We start from the raw sequence: 18972 nt of genomic DNA, 5'->3' as shown, positions 1-18972 counted from the left end.
TGGTTCTGAGGCATGCATGAAGTTTGAGAATCACCGCTTTTGGGTTAGAGTTTAAAACAAAACAGAACAGATGTCTCTGGCTATCCACACGTACATGGTCTCTGGGTTTGGATGGGAGGAGTTTAGCTGGTGAGGTGTGTGCATCCCTAACATCGCTTCGGTTCCTGAGTTTCGGGTGGCGGCGGTAAGAATTGACAAAGCGGTGCCTTTATCAGGCTGTCGCTTCTGAACTTCCCATCGCAGGGCTTCCGGGAGCCAGGTTGTGTGAACTGCAGCTCCGAGGCTGCACCTGGATGCCTTGCAAATGAGGCCGCTTAAAATGACCCTTTGAAATGGAGTGTGTGCCACGAAGGGTGCTGCTCAGTGTCCCGTGTGTGTGATCTCTTTTGGTCCCAGTGGGACCCTAGAGAGGCATCTGCTCTCTCTAGTGCCAGGTGAGGAAGCTAAAGGCACAGAGGTGCGGTGACTTGCCTCACATCGCACAGGTAGTGCCGGGGCAGCCAGGACGCACACCCCGGGACATGCAGTGCTGAAGCCCTGTGGTCTGTTTGGTTCGTCCTGAGCGGTCTGGGTTTGAATTCCTGTTGTGTTCCATCCCTGCTGCACAGCCTCTGTCAAGTCATTGTACCTCTCTGAGCGTCAGTTTCCTGATCGGTAAAATGGAAACGAGCTGCAGAAAGTCTTTCTGCGATGACATCTGCGTCAGAGGTTTCCAGTGGGAATGATAGCAAACTTGAGAGCGTGTTTAGGGTGGCGTCAGCTGCGTGGTGAGGGCTCCTTCAGGTTCTCTTGTCCGCTCCTCACACCCTGCCTGTCGGTGGTACAGTTGCCTCGTCGGACACACAGAGTTGACAGTGTGGCCCAGAGGGCCTCACTGGTGCTTGTGTGCTGGCTCCCTGTCCTACGTTCGCCTTGAATTTGGACCCTGCTTACCATCCTCTTGCAGCTTTGCCTATTTGTGCCCAGGTCTCCTCTCACTCCACTCTTGAGCCTTTCAGTTCTGTGCCCTCTTCAGTCCCCAGCCCTCTCACTGAGCTCCATGTGAGCCAGCGACTTCAGGGGCCATGCTGGGTAGTCTGTCACCTCCCAGGCCTGCCCCTCCTCCTTGATCACCACCCCGACCACAGTCTCTTTGTGCAGCTCCCTCACTCGTGCCCTCGTTCCCCACACTCCAGGGCAGGGTGTGGATGCCGACTCTTTCCCTGTGTCCAGGTCACTGCTGGGCTTTACCCCTTCCCCGGGGAGCTGAGGGCTCGGGGTAGGTTACTTAACTGTGCTCAGCAGCCCCTCAGTGCCGATGCTTGCCCCCACCTGCAAAGCCCTGACCACAGGATGATCCAGCCGCCCCCTCTCACAGCCCGAGTCCTGAGGCTGCTGGACGGAGTCCGTGTAGCTCTGAGGTGGAGACGTGCTCACATGCCCAGCGTCCAGCCCCGGCAGCCCGTGTGGGCTCTCCACTTGGCTTCCTTCTGCCCTCCGCAGCTGCTCTGAACCCTTGCCACCCCTCTCCGGCCCCTTACACCCCTCTGCCCATCTCAGCGGATGACTGCGCTCCTATCTCAGAAACGGGCTGACGGAGGGCCCGCGGGAGTGCAACGCACAGGACGGACGTGGGCACAGACCCTCGTTGTGCCCCTTGCCATCTCTGTGTCTCTAGGCAGGTTAGTGAACCTATCTGCGCCTCAGAGTCCTCCCGTGTAAGATGAGAATGGGCGTGTCCACCTCAGAGGGTGGTTTAGGAGGAGCAGAGGGCACCCAGCAAGTCTTGAGCGAATGAGCACTCTTAGTCATCTCCCTCACTGCTGGCCCGAATTGTGCTTGCGTGTGCTGGGCTCGTGGCCTTCTCCCTAGTCTCCGAAAGAGAACAGCAGGGACTTGCCCTGACCCTGTGTGCCCCCATTCCTCCCCCTTCCCATATCTGTGGGCCAGGACACCCCCCTCCACTTCCATCCAGCTTCTCCGGCGGCTCACGGCCCCCCTGCCCCCGTCCTCAGAAGTACTGCTCTGCTGCCCCTGCCTGCTTCTCCTCCCTTCCCACTCCCTTGCCTGCCTCTCCAGGGAGAAAGAGTGAAGTGTGGTCTGCTCTAGCTGCATCCATGGCCTCACCACCCACGTGTTCTTCACCCACCTGTGCCCCGCCTTCTGCGTCCCCAGCCTACTCGCAGTTCTCTCGCCCGGGTCGGCGCTGACCTTGCTGACAAATAAAACCCACTCTTTGGGTCCTGACCTTCCCTGAGTCCCTACTGCTTTCTCGCTGTTGACCAGCACCACCCCTTCTGGAAATGTCCATCTCCTGGGAGTCCTTGCCAGCCCTCCTGGGTCCTCTCTGCTCCAGTCCTCATGGCAGGCCCCTCTTTCTGCCTCAGGAGGTGCTGCTCCCCAGGGTCAACCCCAGGGCCCCCACTGTGTCCTTTTGGCCCCTGCTCCCCAGCTGCATTCACCTGAGCCCTGCCGACGCTGACTCCTGGAATGACCCTTCCGGCCACAGCCCTGCTCCTGGTTTGCAGACATTCGTCCACTTGGCTGCAAGAGCCATCCCCAGGCCAGTGCCCACGGAGACCTCCGTTGCATAGGCCCCGTGTGACCGTACCAGCACGCCTGCTCTTCCTCTTGTCCTGCCTGCCTTGCCTCCTCCTCTTGTGGCCCCCCACCCCATGCCGTTGAATTGTGCCACCAGCGGAATGAGAAACCTAGGCTCGCTGTTGGAGCCCTCATCTTTTTCCCTGTGTCTGCTTCTTCCCTCTCCCCACTCCTACTTGATCTCCCTAGGTTCCTCTGAAATCCTCACTGTCTCTTGCTCCTTTGACACATTGTTCTGGAACATGCAGTGGGTCTGGGGTTGGCGTGCTCATTCAGCAGGTGTCTGTTGAGCGCCTCCTCTGTGTGCCTGCCAGTGCAGTGATGCAGTGCTGCTTCACGCTGAGCCCCTGGAGCTGGCTCTGGGCTGTTGCCGGAGGGCTCTTACTCAGCTGCACTCACGTTGCCTTGGCTCCTTGCCTTGAACAGCCTCAGTGCCTCCTTGGCCCAGCCTGGACCTCCACTCCTGAGATGGGCCCGGCAGGCCCATACTGTTGGGCCCTGCTCTGACTTTTCAGCAACTTCTCCCATACCTTGACCCTCCCGTTTGATTGTCCAGCCCCGCTCGCTGGCTGGCTCACTCGCCCCAAACACGCCCTGCTGTGTGCTGACTCCACGCCTTTCCATGAACTGCAGCCCCTGTTTACAGTGTCCCACCCTCACCTCTCCTGACTGCCAGCGTCTCTTCTCAAATGCCGACTCCTCTGTGAAGCCTTCCCTGATTCCCCAGGCCGGCTCTGAGGGCTCATTGTCCTGTGTCGTCCCTGGGCCCCGTCTGTGATACGTGTGTTTTCTTGTCTCCGTGTCGGTGTCCTCAGTGGGCAGGTGGCTCACTGAGGGTGAGGACCACACTTGTTTCTTGCCCTCTCTCCAGAGGCCAGGGGCACATGGTGGCAGCTGGGGCTGGTCTGATAGACCTGGGGCTTCTCTGCTGCTCAACGTTGGTAGGAGTGGGGGAGTCTTCTTTTTCTTTCACATCTGTGAGCAAGGCTGGGAGTAGAGTCAGCCCAGAAGGGGCCACGGCTCTTCCTGTCAGTCCTTAGCCTGGCTGCTCCCGAAGGCCTTCTGGGGTTTAGGGACAGTGGAGGGTACACTGATTTCCCATCCCTCCATTGCTCTTCTCCTGCCTGCTGGGAATTTGTTAGAAATGAGCTTCACGTGGCAGCCGCAGTCTGTGGGGATACGCAGCTACCACCTTCTGCTGGGCTAGAACGTGGGCAGAGGAGAGACCCACCAGTGGCCATTTTCATAAATGATACCGGAGCCCAAGTTCTTAGTGTAGAATCTTTCCTTTATACTCACTTAGCTTTCACGCATATGGTCAATAAACCATTATCTGTGGAGAGCAAGGCCCTGTGCTGGGCATAGGCAACACAAAAGTCAGCCAGCACATGGGTGCCCATTATCCTGCAGTACCACTTGGTAACACTTCAGTGAGGGAGTTAGCAAGTTGTTTCTTTTCAGAAGGCCAGATAGAAAGTACCGTACACAGAGGGCCCGTACCTCATTGGGTGTGGGGTTGTTGCAGATGTAATTAGTTAAGTGATGGAGTAGGGGGTTCCTAATCCAGTGTGGTTGGCGTCCTTACAAGAAGAAGAAGAGACACACACATAGAAAGGAGGCCGTGTGACCACGGAGGTGGAGATTGAAGTGGAGGCACCTGCAAACCAAGGGATACCAAGGACTGATAGCCAGCACCAGGAGCCGGGAAGAGGCAGGACTCTCCCTGAGCACCTTCAGAGACAGTGTGGCCCTGCCAACACCTTGATTTCGGACATCCTGCCCCCAGAACTGGGAGACAGGACTTTGCGGTTGTTCAAGGCCCCCAGTTTGTGGTACTTTGTTACAGCTGCCCCAGGCCGTGAATACAGCTGTGTGGGGTCTTTGGCATGATCCTCAGCAGGGTTTGGAGGGACTGAGGGATGAGTACGTGGCCATCTCCTGAGACCCGTAGGAACGTGTGAAAGAAGCAGGAAGGAATAGTACATGGCCCGTCCATCCGCTGTGGTCTGTGTCCAGATTTCACTGTGAACGTGTGGGCGCGGGGACCCCGAGGTCGGGAAACACGTATGCTGTGTCAGCTGAGAGAACCGTCAAGGGCGTCGGCGGAGGCGCAGGCTTGCGGTGTGTCTGCGTGGGCCACTCCACAGCCACGCACATCGCAGCCACCCTCATTGAGTTTTCTTCATTCGCAGCGGAAACTCCGCCAGAGCTACTTTGCCTGCGTGTCGTACTTGGATACACAGGTCGGCCTCCTTCTGAGCGCTTTGGATGCTCATCAGCTGGCCGACAGCACGATCGTTGTGTTTACCTCGGATCATGGTGAGCATTTTGAAATGCCCTGGAAAGGCACCCAGAAGGAGTTGGACTTTCCGGTGAAACATGCATTTCTAGATTGCCTTGAACCCAGGCGTGTCCTCTTTGGGGAATGGCCAGTGCTCTGAGTCTGGGGTTTTGGGGTGCTTTTACGATCACCTTGTTAGTTCTGGGCCCTCTCGGCGTGGAGGAGGGGCCTCTTTCGGGTCAGAGGAGCGTTTGGATGCGTGGGTGGAGGTGGATGGGCAGGTGGGGGGGACCTCGGAGCAACCTCCCTTCCCTCAGTGAACTCAGCAGGAACCCTCCATTTGTGTGTGGGGCCCTTTTGACCCCCAGTTCTAACCTAGAGGGGGGACCGAGGACAGCCCTGGCAGAGCTCACCAAGGCCCTCAGACCTGGCTCCTCCCCTGCACCCTAGCCCCACTGTCCTCTCTGCCAAGAGCCTAGAGTCCGCATCTCTTTGTCTCTTCTAAGGCAGCTTTCTCCTTTCTCCAACAATGGGAATGTCTTCTTAAAAAAATTCTTTGCTTGAAAAATTTTAAACACGCCCAAGAGTAGAGAATGAACAGCACCCGCCACCTGGTCCCCATCTCCCTGCTCTCTCCCGTGACCCACTCATGGTGGTCTTGTTCGTCTCACCCTCACCCGTTCCCCTGCCCTGAATTGTTTCGAAGCAAATCTCAGGTGGTTCAGTTTTCTGAACAGTATCTCTAAAAAATCTGGCTCTTTGGGTTTATAACCATACTACTGTTACCATACCTGGAAAGAGGAAAAGAATTCTTTGCTATCAAGTATGAAATGGGACAATATTAGATCAGAGCATGTACTTATTGTAAAGGTTTCCTCACTTGGGACAAAACTCTAACTTCAAATAAAGCAGTGTTCAAGTGAAGTCAACCCTTTTGTGGTAATTCTGGAGGAATTTCTTCTAGCAGATGAGTTTTTGCTTCTCCTGGTTTTTACAACAGGAAATGAAATGGTGTCTAGAATGAACAAGCTGTGATGTGGTTATTCATTTTCTGTCATTCTGTCCTTCTTTATGAACCAGGGTGGGCTCTAGGTGAACATGGAGAATGGGCCAAATACAGCAATTTTGATGTCACTACTCGTGTGCCACTGATGTTCTATGTTCCTGGAAGGACAGCTCCACTTCCTGAGGCAGGAGAGAAGTTTTTCTCTTACATCGACCCATTTGAGTCCATCTCGGAATTGGTGGAACCAGGTATTAAAATATTCTGGGCTGATGTTGCTTGACACTCATAGGCCCTTTAGTTTATGTGTAATCCGCCTCGCCTAGTCAGCGTGGGGGCTTACCCAGTGCACCTGGGTCAGGGAGGAGCGTCAGGGCCAGAGCTGACGAGTCCGGTGCCTGTCCACGAGGAGCCTTGGAGAGGGGACACCAAGGCGGCATTCCCAGGGTTAGGGGGGCTATCACATGGTGGGTGTAACAACAGTATGCTCTGGAGCGCAGGAGAGGCAGCGGACTCTGCCTGGCAGGCGCAGCCCCCCTGCACGTGAGCAGAACCCCATTAGCCGCACGTCCTGGCAGGCCTCGGTCCTTTGTGAGGCGGGCACATGCCATTTTGGCAGCTCAGCCATCTCGTGAACCACTAGATCTGTAAAGCTTACCTGGGGGCGCTGCTCCTGTCCTCCCCGATAGTGCAGGGCAAATTTACTTGGACATGTGCCAGTCCTTCCAGGCTTTGCAAACAACACTGACGCCTTCTCTTGTCTACGCTGAAAACCCAGTCTTGCAGCCATTCCTCCAAGGGAGTGTTAGACCCCTGGGTGTCCTGGTCTCTGCCTTCCAGAAAGCTCTAGTTTGAGAGAACGTTTCCAGAGTGTCCCTTGGACAGGAAGACCCTCCGTGCCATGTGGGCGGCCTGTGTAGGTTCTTTGTGAGTTATCTCCTGACTCCATCTGCTCACTGCAGAGATGAGTCATATATTTCAGGTGACGTTCGTACTTTTGGGGGCACTTTTTCCAGAACTCTGCTAACCCCAGTTGAGCCCTTTCTGGACTTCTGCACTTAATCCATCTTTAACATCTAATCTTGCCTTTTATATTGATTCTCGGCTTACATTTTTTAAATAAAAAAAAAGCTGTCTTCTTTGTTTAATTTTCCTTGGTTCTGGCCCATCCTTCTGGCCTTTCTGGATCTTTCTGGGTTTGCTTTGCACTGCCCAACTTTATTTTCTGCACACTTGATTTTTGTGTGCTGCGTGCTCCGACTTCTTTCATGTCGTCGATGAAAAGGTTAAGCAGTTTCGAGTCATGATGAGCGCCCTTTGTCTGTCTTCTGACAGGTTGAGAATCTTTTTTGAAACTTCTGTTGGGAAGTGTTAAACAAGCTGTAAATTCATGTAATTGCACTGTCGTCATCCCGGTCATTTCCAAGTTTTATCTCTAGCCTGCATCTCTTCCCTGAACTCTGGGCTTGGACCACCAACCGCCCACTCCCCTTGGCCAGTCTGACATGCCCATAGCTGAGCTTCATACCTTTCACAGTAAGCATTTCTTTTGACCCTCCTCCCCTTCTCAGGAAATGGCAAAGTAATGCAGGCCACAGAACTGTGGAGCCATCTCGACCCGTCATTCTCTGGTGCTCCATGTGCACTGTGCAGGCTGTCAGCAGGCCTTGCGCTCTCCCTTCACCGTCTGTCCGTACCACTTCTCATCACCTCGTGCCGCCATCTCGGACCACGCCACCACCATCTCCTGCTGGGTCATTATAACGGCTTGCTTATGGTGTCCTTGGTCCCCTGCTTTTTCCTCTTCCCGGTAGCCAAAGTGATCTTGTGAAAGCCTAAGTCAGGTCATGTCACAGCCCTGCTCTGCTTCCTATGCTCCCCTCTCAGTCTTGAGTAAAAGTTCTTTCAGGGGTTGACAAGGCTCAGTGTGATCTGGGGCCCCATTGTCTCCCTGACCTCATCTTTTCACAAGCATCCAGGGCAGATGTCTTGTGCAAGGGCCCACAACCCGGATTGGTCCAATTGCTTCTTCATTACTAGATTCAGGGTAAGCATTTTTGACTACATGTGAGGTGGTACGTGTGAGGTGGTATGCCCTCAACCAGGAGCACCTCATCATACCCCATTGGGGGCACTGTATGCGGGCCTGTGCCGGTATTAGTGATGCCAAATTTGATCACCTGGTTAAGGTGGTCATGCCCTCCAGGCCTTGCCATTGTAAACATATCTTTTTAGAACTTTCTTTGCTTTTTTCTTTTTTACTTTACTTACAAATCACATGTATGGGAAATAAAATCAGGTAGTATAAAGCACAAACTCCTAAAGATCCAGGAAAGCTAGAATGATGGTCTGAAGCCAAGATAGATTTTAACAGGGATCAATATAAACTACAGGATTTAGACTTTAAATGGATCAACCACAGTGAGGTATCATTTCACACACTTTAGGATGGCCGTTATCAAAATACACAGTAGACAGTAGCACTGGCGAGGATGTGAGGACATTGGAACCCTGGCACATTGCTGGTAGGGGTGGAAAACTGTGTATCCACGGTTGGAAACGGTTTGGTGGCTCCCCATAAAGTTAAATGTAGAATTACCATGTGAGTCAGCAATCCCACTCCTAGGTGTATATCCCACGGAATCGAAAACGGATCCTGAAACAAAAACTTGTACCTGGATGTTCATAGGTGATTCACAATAGCTACAAGGTGGGGGCAACCCAAGTGTACATTGACAGATGAGTTGGTGAGCAGAATAGGGTCTCTCCATACAATGCAGTATTATTCAGCCTTAAAAAGGAAAGAAATTCTGGTACGTGCTAGAACGTGGATGAACCTTAAGGACGTGCTCAGTGAAAGCAGGCAGACACCAAAGGACAAGTACTCTGTCTGATTTGTTTCTGTGTGGTCCCTAGAGGAGTCAGAGTCATAGAAACAGAAGTGGAGTGGGGGCTGCCAGGGCCCGGGGGGAGGAGGACACGGGGTGCTAGTGTTTAAGGGACAGAGCTTCAGTTTTACAAGATGAAAAGAGTACTGGAGACAGATGGTGGGGATGGTAGCACAACAGTCTGAGTGCCCTTCATGCCACTGCGCTGGACACTAAAAATGGTTGACCTGGGAAATTCTATGCTTGTATTTTATCATCACAGTAAAAAGGAGAGGGGTCAACGCAGACGTCGGAAAAGAGTAATCTGTGGGGCGATCTGGGAGAGTCAGAGTATCCCGTTCCTCAACAGACTTTCACCCAGTGCTGTGGACCTCCATTGGTGATCCTGACCTGGATCAGTGATTACCGGAGTGGTTCCAAATATCAAATCATATTTTAAGTGTCCAGGCTGAGGGCACCTTCTTTTTACATCCTCCTGCTGGGTGAGGTGCTGTGTTGGCGTCATTCCTAAAATTTGCTAAAATTAAATGTTGTAAAAGGAAAAAGTCCTGTGGAGCCTAGCCAGGCTCCTCTACTCCTCCTGCCCAGTTGCAGCGGGTTTCTGTAACATAACCTGTTCTGCTGGGTCGCTTCCTGTTTCAGGCCGGCAAGTTGTGGACCTCGTAGAACTTCTCTCTCTCTTCCCCACGCTCGCAGCACTGACGGGACTGCACGTTCCACCTCGCTGCCCTGTTCCCTCCTTTCACGTCGAGCTGTGCCGAGAAGGCCAGAACCTTTGGAAGCATTTTCAATTCGATGACCTGGAAGAGGACACGTATCCCCATGGTAACCCCCGTGAGTCGATTGCATATAGCCAGTACCCCCGGCCTGCAGACTTTCCTCAGTGGAATTCTGATAAGCCGAGCTTAAAAGATATAAAGATCATGGGCTGTTCCATTCGCACAATAGACTACAGGTACACTGTGTGGGTTGGCTTCAGTCCCCATGAATTTCTGGCTAACTTTTCTGACATCCATGCAGGGGAACTGTATTTTGTAGCTTCTGACCCTTTGCAGGATCACAACATGTATAATTACTCCCAGGACAGAGACCTTCCTGGACCACCGAGGCCTTGAGTTTTGCCAACTACCCAGAGCGTATATTACGCACTCCCTTCCAGCTGGTGAGAGAAGGCGTTAGAGCTGGTTGTTTTGTGATTACACATAATAATGGAAGCAACCTGAGGGGTAGGCAGTCAAAACATGCATCAACAATTTGGTCCAGAGTACGTAACCGCCGAACCTCTTGATTTTTGTCTTTATTAATTTCTGATTGGTCTAATTGCAGTGGGGCCGGGCTGAACCTTTCTTTCCTTTTGATAAAACCGTCATAGCTTACGTACTGAATGAGTGAGTACAAAGTGAGCACGGTGAAATTGTCGTACCTTTATGACATGTTAAGACCGTAATAGCCAGACATAGCCCTGTACTCAAGAAAGACTTGGATTATTTGTGGTACTTAGTGCATGTCAAAAAGTGATCATCTATCAAACTAGAGTGAACACTAAGTTCCTGGTTCTTTTGCTTATGATTTAATAATTGAGCCCAATATATTCAACACATGTCAACATTTATAATTCACGTTTCTTTTAACATGTAAAGTTAAATAATAATGCTAGATATCAAGGTCTTAACGTTTTATCTTCAGTTTTTGTTTCTAAGATTGCAAAGTTTCAAAATCCTAAGCAGGATTATGCATGAAGTGACTCATGTGGAATTTCCACATCAAATAATAAATAATGTAAACTAGTGAACTAGGGGCATGTGATGTATGGGACATGTAGGTAAAATTTTCCAGAGATTTTTTTGACCCAAATCATAATTTGTTATAATATGATCATTGAACCCAAAGGCCACCTAAGAAAAGGCACTGTTATTCACAATGGCAAACATTCAGAGAATTGAGCCACTCAAAACCTTGTGAGTGTTCCGTAGCGATGGTTGGCTGCAGACATTCATTTATCTAGGGGGCAAGAAATACTCTTTCAGTTGATGATTAAAGACAACATCAATTTCAAGAAAGTCTAAATTATTTTGAGCCCTGTGAAAGCTTTTCATGAGTATAATATTTGGTTATTTCTAATGCCCCAGAATGTAGTTCTGTAGTGCCCGGATATGAAAGTATCCAGAAAGGTAGGTGGTAGTAATAAGCTTAGCTTATGTTATCTTAAAACTGGTGGAATAGTCACAGCTCATTTTGACATGTTGAAGCCAGTCAGTTATCAGTAGTCGTCAGAAGGGTCAGCTGCTTTCTAAATAAACATTTAATGCAGTCCTGCATCAAAGTAAGTTTTAGGAATTCTCTCTTTATGAGTGCTTCAGTCTTTAAAGGTAAATGTTTGTAAAACAAAAATATAGCAAATGAGGTTAAGTTACTGCAGTGTTTTAAGGTGGAACCAAAAAAGACAAGATAATGTATTAGAAGATTCCTTCAAATCAGTAAAATTTCAGATTGTTTTTTTTTTAATCCCCCGCTGGTTAGCCCGCAATCGGGGTACATATAGTAACCCTTGATCTTCTAAGTGATGAAGTGATTTAGTAGTGTGGCAACAACAATTTCTGCTTGAGACCCCCTTCGTCTTTCCTCATCCTGAAGCTTGTCTCTCTTCCAGAAGCCTCAGCTTTGCTTGTAGCTGGCTTCCCTCTGTCTTTTCTTTCTCCTTTCTACTCGTTATCACTCTCATCATTTCCACTAAGACTTTAACAATCCTGTCTGTAAAGTCCTCATGACGTATTTTCAGTGTATTTAGCTTTATCTCCTACTGCACAGTTAAAGTTTTACCACAGGCTCTTATTTCACATCCATTTGTTGCTCCTGTTGGCTCTGATATGTATACTTGATCATTTTTTTCTCGCTTTATTTCTTGAAGCACAGTTTTAGTATCAAAAATCTCCAAGTTCTTCACTTGCTGAAGTTGTAAGCTGAGAGCTGTGCCAGAGGAGGCTGAAGTGACATGCACGTCAGATATGCAGCTGCCACGTTGGCAGTGGTTCACCAGAGCCACAACGGGTCCGGGTCTACACGGGGCACTACCGTGCGTTGGTGTGTCTCTACTGGAAGCGCTCCTGTCTCTTCTTTTCTGTGTGAGAACACAGCCTCAGAGCACTTCCAGCGCTCCTTAGGTTTCAGTTTTGCTCAGCCCCCCCTTACAAACCTCTCCTTTTAGAAGCAAGGGCTGTATTTCACACCTGATGGCATGCTCTTCTAAATCATCTTACGGGTTATGGCTTCTTTTTGTGTGTTTGACACTGAACCCAATTTGGAGCCCCTTTTTGTATCCTTTGGCATGTCTGCAACCCGTTGGGATGAACAGCCTCTTTGTAGTTTTCAGATGTCAGAGCTGACTACCTTCCTTATCTTGACTTGGCTTAGAGAGAAACCGCATCCTTGTTGCTTCGCATAACCTTTCTCCAGTACCGCTTAGCTGGAAATGTTTTATGAATAGCTCTCCATTCACTGATTGTGGAAAACTCACCCATTTCACTTGAGCAGGGGTGCTTTTATGCAGTTCAGTTGAAACCAGAACTAGTGATCCCAGACATTTTGAGTAGCCCTAATGCAGAGACCCGCAGCTGTCAGGGTTCACTGGAACCACCTCACCGGCTTGTTAAAACCCAGTGTGCTGGACCCTCCGCTCAGAGGTGCTGATTCAGTACCGCTGGGGTGGACCTGACAATTTGCATTTCTTGTCACTGTGCCCGCAAAGACCACACTTTGAGAACCACTGTCCCTAGGTGTGTGCCAATTTTCGCATTGACTAAATTAATTAAAATGAAATAAACATTTCAAAAGCAGAGTCTCAGTGCTCTTGCCATATTTCAAGTTCTTAATAGCTGCATGTGGTTAGTGGCTGCCATACTGGGCAGCACAGGTCTAGCATCTTTCTGTCAGGGCAGAAGGTTGGTTGAACAGAGCTGTCCTAGACTGACTGAACTTGAGCTGGATCCGCCTGACTATTGGCGAGTTTTTCCTGTGGGCTGACCTTCTACCCTGTGTCTGCCCAGAAAGACTGGTCTGGAGGTGAGTGAAGGATCCTTGGTTTAAGCAGAGCATAGGGCATTCACTCTGGCAATCAGCCTCTTCCTCTCCACTCCGTGGCCATCACCCCAGCCCTTCTTACCTCCTTCCCCAGTAGCTTACCTCCCCTCCTCTTTCCTCCCTTGACCCTCCAGAATCCACGTGTCTTCCTGAAAATCCCCTATGATCCTGCCCTTGAGAACACCGTCAGTGCCTACTACCAGGTCCACACAGACCTTCACTGAGCAGTCAGAGTCTTCCCTGACTCCACAAGTCCCCTTTCCTCGGCTGACCAGTTTGAGTACTGGTCCCTGACTCTCCCTTGCCAGTTCCTGCCTCCCCACTCACCTTCCTTGTCCCCACCCCCGTCGTCATCCATTCATGACCATCCGTCACACTCTGCTCCCAGGCCCCCACCTTCCAGAGGCTGAGGGCTTGTGAACCTAGACTATATGGTGGGATGAAATGAACATCACTAAAGGACCTTGTGGTCACCTTACTTGAAAAGCATATTTTTTTTCTGATCATAAAATTAATGTGCCAATTATAGAAAAACTGGAAGACGGAAATGTAGTAAATGCTGAGAGAACGCATCCGTCTTTTTTACCCCAAGGCAGTCACTTAATATCTTGTCTTTTTTGGGGCGTGAAATTTTTACGTTGCTGTGATCATACTCTATGCTTCCTCGTGAATTTTTTTATTCTTACTTCTTCAGTAAGTATTGTATGTGATAGATTTTTGCAGAGATACTTTATGCTGTTACTAATACATTTTGTTGTGCAGTTTTATCGTAATTTACTTGACCTTCTTTCAATTAGTAGGAATTTAGATTATTTCCAAATTTTCAATATTGTAAATAATGCTATGACGAACAACTTTGTGAATAAAGTGTTTTTATGTATTTCACATTACTCCCTTAGGCTGGCCTCTCAGTACCAAATTGTCAAAAGCTTCTCTATTTTGACCCCTTTCCCCATTCTCCTGCTACCGTCAGAGAGTCAAATTAAAAATAAAGCACATACATATTTGATATCTTGACCTGGACAGTGGAAAAAATAAAGCAAACAAGCGTACAAATAATTAAAATCTTCAAACCAAGCCCAAACCAACCACCCCTGATGAGAACAGGTGAACAAGTGGCATCCTGCTATCCCTTCGAATGCTTTGCTTATTTGTTAGTGACCTTGATCATCGTTGTCGCTGTATGGTTGTTGGGCATTTGTACTTCCAGTTGTGTGAATCTGCCTTGAAGTTTTGCTTATGGGTTTTACTCTTTAAGTCATGAAAACAAATGACTCTTTTCCTATTAAACATGGGGACCCCTCCCAGTCTGGAGATCAAATAAATCCTCACTTCCCTTTGCTTTTTTGTGGTTTGGTTTTACACTTAATTTGCCCTGCTTTTCACCCCACTATCAGTCCTAGATGCTCCTGAAGTAAGATTTGGAAAATGTGGAAAATGCTGAGGATTGTTACGGAGGGGCTGCGTTTGTTCTTGGTTCTTGTCCCTGCAACAACAAAGAATTGAAGGGCACAGACACAATAGTGAAGCAGAGTCAGAGTTTTTTTTCTTTGAATACCTTCCAAGGGAGGAGCGGTAGCCAGAGTCAAGGTAGACAAAGGCAGGTTTCTTGAATAAATCAGAATGGAAGGAAACACCGAGGGAGGAAAGGGAAGCTCATGGAACTGCCGCTCGACATAGGGCATCACCCCAGCCGACTCCTAAGGCCAGTGTCACGTGGCGTCTAGTGTCTGCTTGGGTCTGCACGGTGTGGGAGCCAGGCCCCCACCACCCCAGGTTTTGAGAGCTCCGCAGAGCAGTGGATGGAGTGAGATTATGTTCTGGAAACTTCCCAAAGGCAAAGAAAAGAGATTTTCAGGCAGGCTACTAAAGAACAGCTGCAGTTCTGTCCGGGTCACCCAGGCGACAGGAATTTGCAAGCCCAAATCAGCTCTCAGTAGCCCCTCCCTACTTATCCGAAGTAGGACAGGGAAAGCGACACAGTCCAAGAAAGGCGAGGGTGGGCAACCGCAGAGAGGAGATGCGCTTAAGGATTTAGGGTCGGGTTTTACAGGGCTTTTTGGGGGAGGGGTCAGCATAAGGCTTGATGTGTATGGGTGATTCATAATTCCTTTGGAGTTTTTGTCTCAAGAATAGGGTTATTTAGGTGACTGTGTTGATTTGGGACTTCGGTATTCTTTGTCCACATAGGTTTATTTACACTTCCTAGGTCTGTCTCCTGCCCTGGTTACAAAGTTACTCGATTAGGGGCTGGAGGAAGAGGAAAAAACAGCAATAGGTTGTTAGAGAATAAGCTGGGCCTTTTAGCAGGCTAAAGTAAATGTTACAATGGCACGATCTAACTGATACAACGAAGATGCGGGGCTGTGCTGGGATGCTTTTCTTTATCTGGGGAATATCCGGGCGTTCTAAGGTACTCCTGGCCTTTGGAGCGTCAACTCATTAACTCATGAACTCTGTAAGTCCTTTCTGGCTCTCTGGTTTTATCTGGTTAACTCTTTGAGTCCCTTTCAGTGGACTTTCCTGGCCTTATTCTCCCTCCACCTGCTCATATCTATTTTTCTGCCTAACAGGATGAAAAGATGCCCGCCCTCCAGAGTATAGCCACTATTGACATTTGTGTATCTTCTCCTGCTCTTTTTCATGCCTGCATATATATGCGCACATATGGACGTTTTTATCTTTACACAGCTGAAATCTACCACAGAGAATCTTGTGTCCTGCTTTTTCAGTCTCAACGTCAGCATGACTGTCCAAGCCACTGATGGTGCTTGCGTAGCAGTTGTAATGGCTGTACCACCCTTTCCCACGTTAACCTTTTTTTTTTTTACTGAAATTCTCAAATTTTTGTATGCATTTAAAAAGATTGTGGTATGATAGGTGTAACATCTTAACTGTTAGTTCAGTGGCACTGACTCCATCCCCGTTGTGCTACTGTCACATTCATCCATCCACAGAACTCTTTTCCTTTTGCAAAACTGAAACTCTGTCCCCATTAAATATTAGTTCCCCGTTCTTGCCCTCCCCCAGCCCCTGGCGATCAGTTTGACTTTCTGTTCCTATGAATGTGACTACTCTAGGCACCTCACAGAAGGACAGTCCTACAGCACTTGTCCTTTTGTGACTGGCTCCTTTCACTTAGAATAATGCCCTCAAGGTGCATCTGTACTGTAGCCGGTATCAGAATCTCCTTCCTTTTTAAGGCTGAATAATCCATTGTATGGAAAGACCACATTTTGTTTATCCATTCATCCATCAGTGGACACTGGGGTTGTTTCTACCTTTTGGCTACGAAAATAATGTGGCTGTGGACATGGGTGTACACATATTGGTTTGAATTTCTGCCTTTAAGTCTTTGGGGTGGATCCCCAGCCTACATTCATCTTTAATCTCTTAAAAATTTGTGCTCAGAGATGAGCAAGGTGACTGAAGGAGGACAAGATTTTTCTGAATTGATGGCAAGGGCCCAACCCCACTGATGCCTGCAAGGTTTCCAAGCTGTCTCACTTCACTGTGCGGTGCTTTGGGTATAAATTCCCAAGTGGGGCTCAGCCCCTTCTCCTTGGCCAAGTCCAAGCTGCAGATTACAGCTCCTCTGAGGAGAGTCTCAAGTTCCGGCCTGGGATCCTGTGATGAACTGGAACCCAGCTGCTCCCCTCGGCTCCACCCACCGTCTTTATTGGCCTTGGGTATAGCCCATTGGGGCTGAACCTGTGGTCAGCATAGCCCCTTCCCACCCCAGTGTACCTGGTGCCCCCTTGGCTTTCCCGGGCACTCTCTCTTTCTGTGCACGAGAGCTTGAAGCTGAGAGGGCTGTCACTAATTGGTGCCCTTGGGTCACCCATCGTGTTGCCCTCACTGCTCTTGGGACTGTCACGGAGAACACTGGAAAACCTGGACTGGATCACTGACGGAAGAACCAAGCGGCACTCGGAGGTCTTGGGGTGCTGAGGTTTATTTCACCCCGGCGGGCCCAGAGGGGAGTCATCTCCCAAGGTCTGAGCCCAGTTCTTCCATATCCTTAGCCACAATTGTCACAGGTGATCATTTTAATTTTAGCCATCAGGGTATGTGGTTTTACCTCAGTGTTGTTTTAATTTGCATTTTCTTAATGTCTGAAAATATGGAGTATCTTTTCATGTGCTTATTTGCCTCTTGTACAGCTTATTTGATGAAGTGCCTGGGGTTTCCTTTGCCATTTTAAATTGGATAATTTCTTAGTTTTTAGTTATATAAGTCCTTTATACATAGTGGATACAGGTACTTTGTCAGATAATATGTTTCCAGAATATGTTCTCCCTTTTCGTGGCTTGACTTTTCATTTTTTGAGTTGTGTCATTCAGAGAGGAAGAGTTTTCAATTTTGAGGACGTCCAATTTTGTATCCTATGTAGGAAATCTTTGACAAACCCTGGGTGACAAGCATTTTTTCCCCTGTGCTTTCTAGATGTTCTGTAGTTTTGGCAATAACATCTAGGTCTGTGATCCACTTCATGTAAATTTTTGTATATGCAGTGAGGTTACGTTTAGGTGCATTTTCCCATCTATCCAGTTGTTGTAGCACCATTTGTTGGAACACAAATCTTGATTGAATTGCCTTGGCACCTTTATCAAAAATTAGCTGACTGTGCTTGGATGGCTCTGTCTCTGAACTACATTCTGTTCTCTGTGCGTCTCCTTGTGCTAATAATACCACATTATCTTGATTATTGTAGGTTTATAAGTAAGCCTTAAAAGCATGTAACGTAGTTTCTCCAACTTTATTTTTTCTCACAGTTGTTTTGCCCATTCCAGGTCCTTTGCATTTTCATATAGGTTTTACATTGTTTCTACAAAAGAGCCTGCTGGGATTTTCACTGGGGTTGTGTTATGTCAAATGTTTTTTCTGGAACTATTGAGATACTGTTATGGTTTTTCTTTTTCATTCTATTAATACAGTGGGTTATTTTAGTTGATTTCAAATGTTAAGCCAAGCTTGCAATCCTAGTTTAATTACAGTTGGCCTTAATGTAATATCCTTTTCATATACTGCTAGATTCAATTTGGTAATTTTTCTTAGTTTTTTGCATCTGTGTCATGAAAGATATTGATTTGTATTTTTTTTCTTGGTCAGGTTTTCGTATCAGGACAATGCTGGTCTCATAAAATAGATCGGGATTTTCTCCCCTCATCTTTTTCTGCCAGAGTTTGTGAAAATTGGTGCTATGTCTTCCTTATGTGTTTGGTAGATTTTTGTCAGGGCCTGACATTTTCTTTGTGAGAAGGATTTTAACTACAATTTCAGTTTCTTAAGTAGGTATAGAGATATGAAAGCATGTATTTCTTCTTGTGTGAACTTTGGTAATGTCTCTCTTTCAAGAAATTTATTTGTGTAAAGTTGTTCATAATCCCTGTAGTGTTTTTAGGATTTGTAGTGAAATCCCTGCTTTCATTCCTAATAAAATTTGTGTCAACTATTTTTTTTCCTGTTCACTCTGGTTTTATATGGGTTTACTTATTTTCTTGATCTTTTCAAAGAACCAGATTTTACTTCCATTGATTTTTCCCTAGTGTCTCTCTACTGTTTTTCATTAATTTCTCCATGCTTATAAGGTATCATTTCCTTTCTTCTGTTCACTTTTTTAAAAATTTCCTTCTCTTCCTGGTTTCTTAAGATGAATCTTAGATCATTGACTTCAGAGCTTCTCTAATGTAAGCATTTGATGCTATAAATTTCCCAAAAGCAGTGTTTTGGCTATATCTCACAAATTTTTGTGTGCTGTTTTGTTACTTTCATTTAGTCCAGAATTTTTCAAATTGTTCCTGTGGCTTATTTTTCTGCTACCTATGAATTCCTTACAAGAGTATTGTTTAATTTGCAAATGTTTAGAGTTTTTTAGATATGCTTTGTTGATTTTTAGTTTAATCTCATTGTGCGTAGAGATTCACTTTCATGTGATTTCAATCCTTTTAAATTTATTGAGGCTTGTGTCATGGCCCAGAATCCAGTCTGTCTTGGTGAATGTTCCACGTGCGCTTGAAAGGAATTTGTATTCTGCTTTTGTTGGGAAGAATGCTTTATCATTATCAGTTAGGTTACGGTGGTTGATAGTGTTATTATAATTTTGTATAGCCTTAGTAATTTTCTATGTGTTCTGTCAGTTC

General features: G+C 47.8%; 1 protein-coding gene across 8 annotated transcripts in view; it reads left to right on the top strand.

Moving 5' to 3' along the window:
• LOC130681893 (iduronate 2-sulfatase-like) overlaps positions 1-18972 on the top strand; it is a 38807-nt gene that overhangs the window by 9686 nt on the left and 10149 nt on the right. For 4 of the 8 annotated variants that reach the window (XM_057495660.1, XM_057495661.1, XM_057495658.1 and 1 more), the window contains exons 7-9: positions 4773-4899; positions 5942-6115; positions 9395-9577. In XM_057495660.1, the coding sequence (XP_057351643.1) occupies positions 4773-4899; positions 5942-6115; positions 9395-9577 (484 nt within the window). Of the gene's footprint in view, positions 1-4772; positions 4900-5941; positions 6116-9394; positions 10404-15402; positions 15884-18972 lie in introns of those variants that run through there. The other 4 variants (XM_057495662.1, XM_057495657.1, XM_057495656.1 and 1 more) reach the window with 4 other exon arrangements.

The sequence above is a fragment of the Manis pentadactyla genome, chromosome X (assembly GCF_030020395.1).
Source record: "Manis pentadactyla isolate mManPen7 chromosome X, mManPen7.hap1, whole genome shotgun sequence".
In the NCBI taxonomy this organism is placed as follows: Eukaryota; Metazoa; Chordata; class Mammalia; order Pholidota; family Manidae; genus Manis; species Manis pentadactyla.
This window is presented reverse-complemented; position numbering and strand designations above follow the sequence as displayed.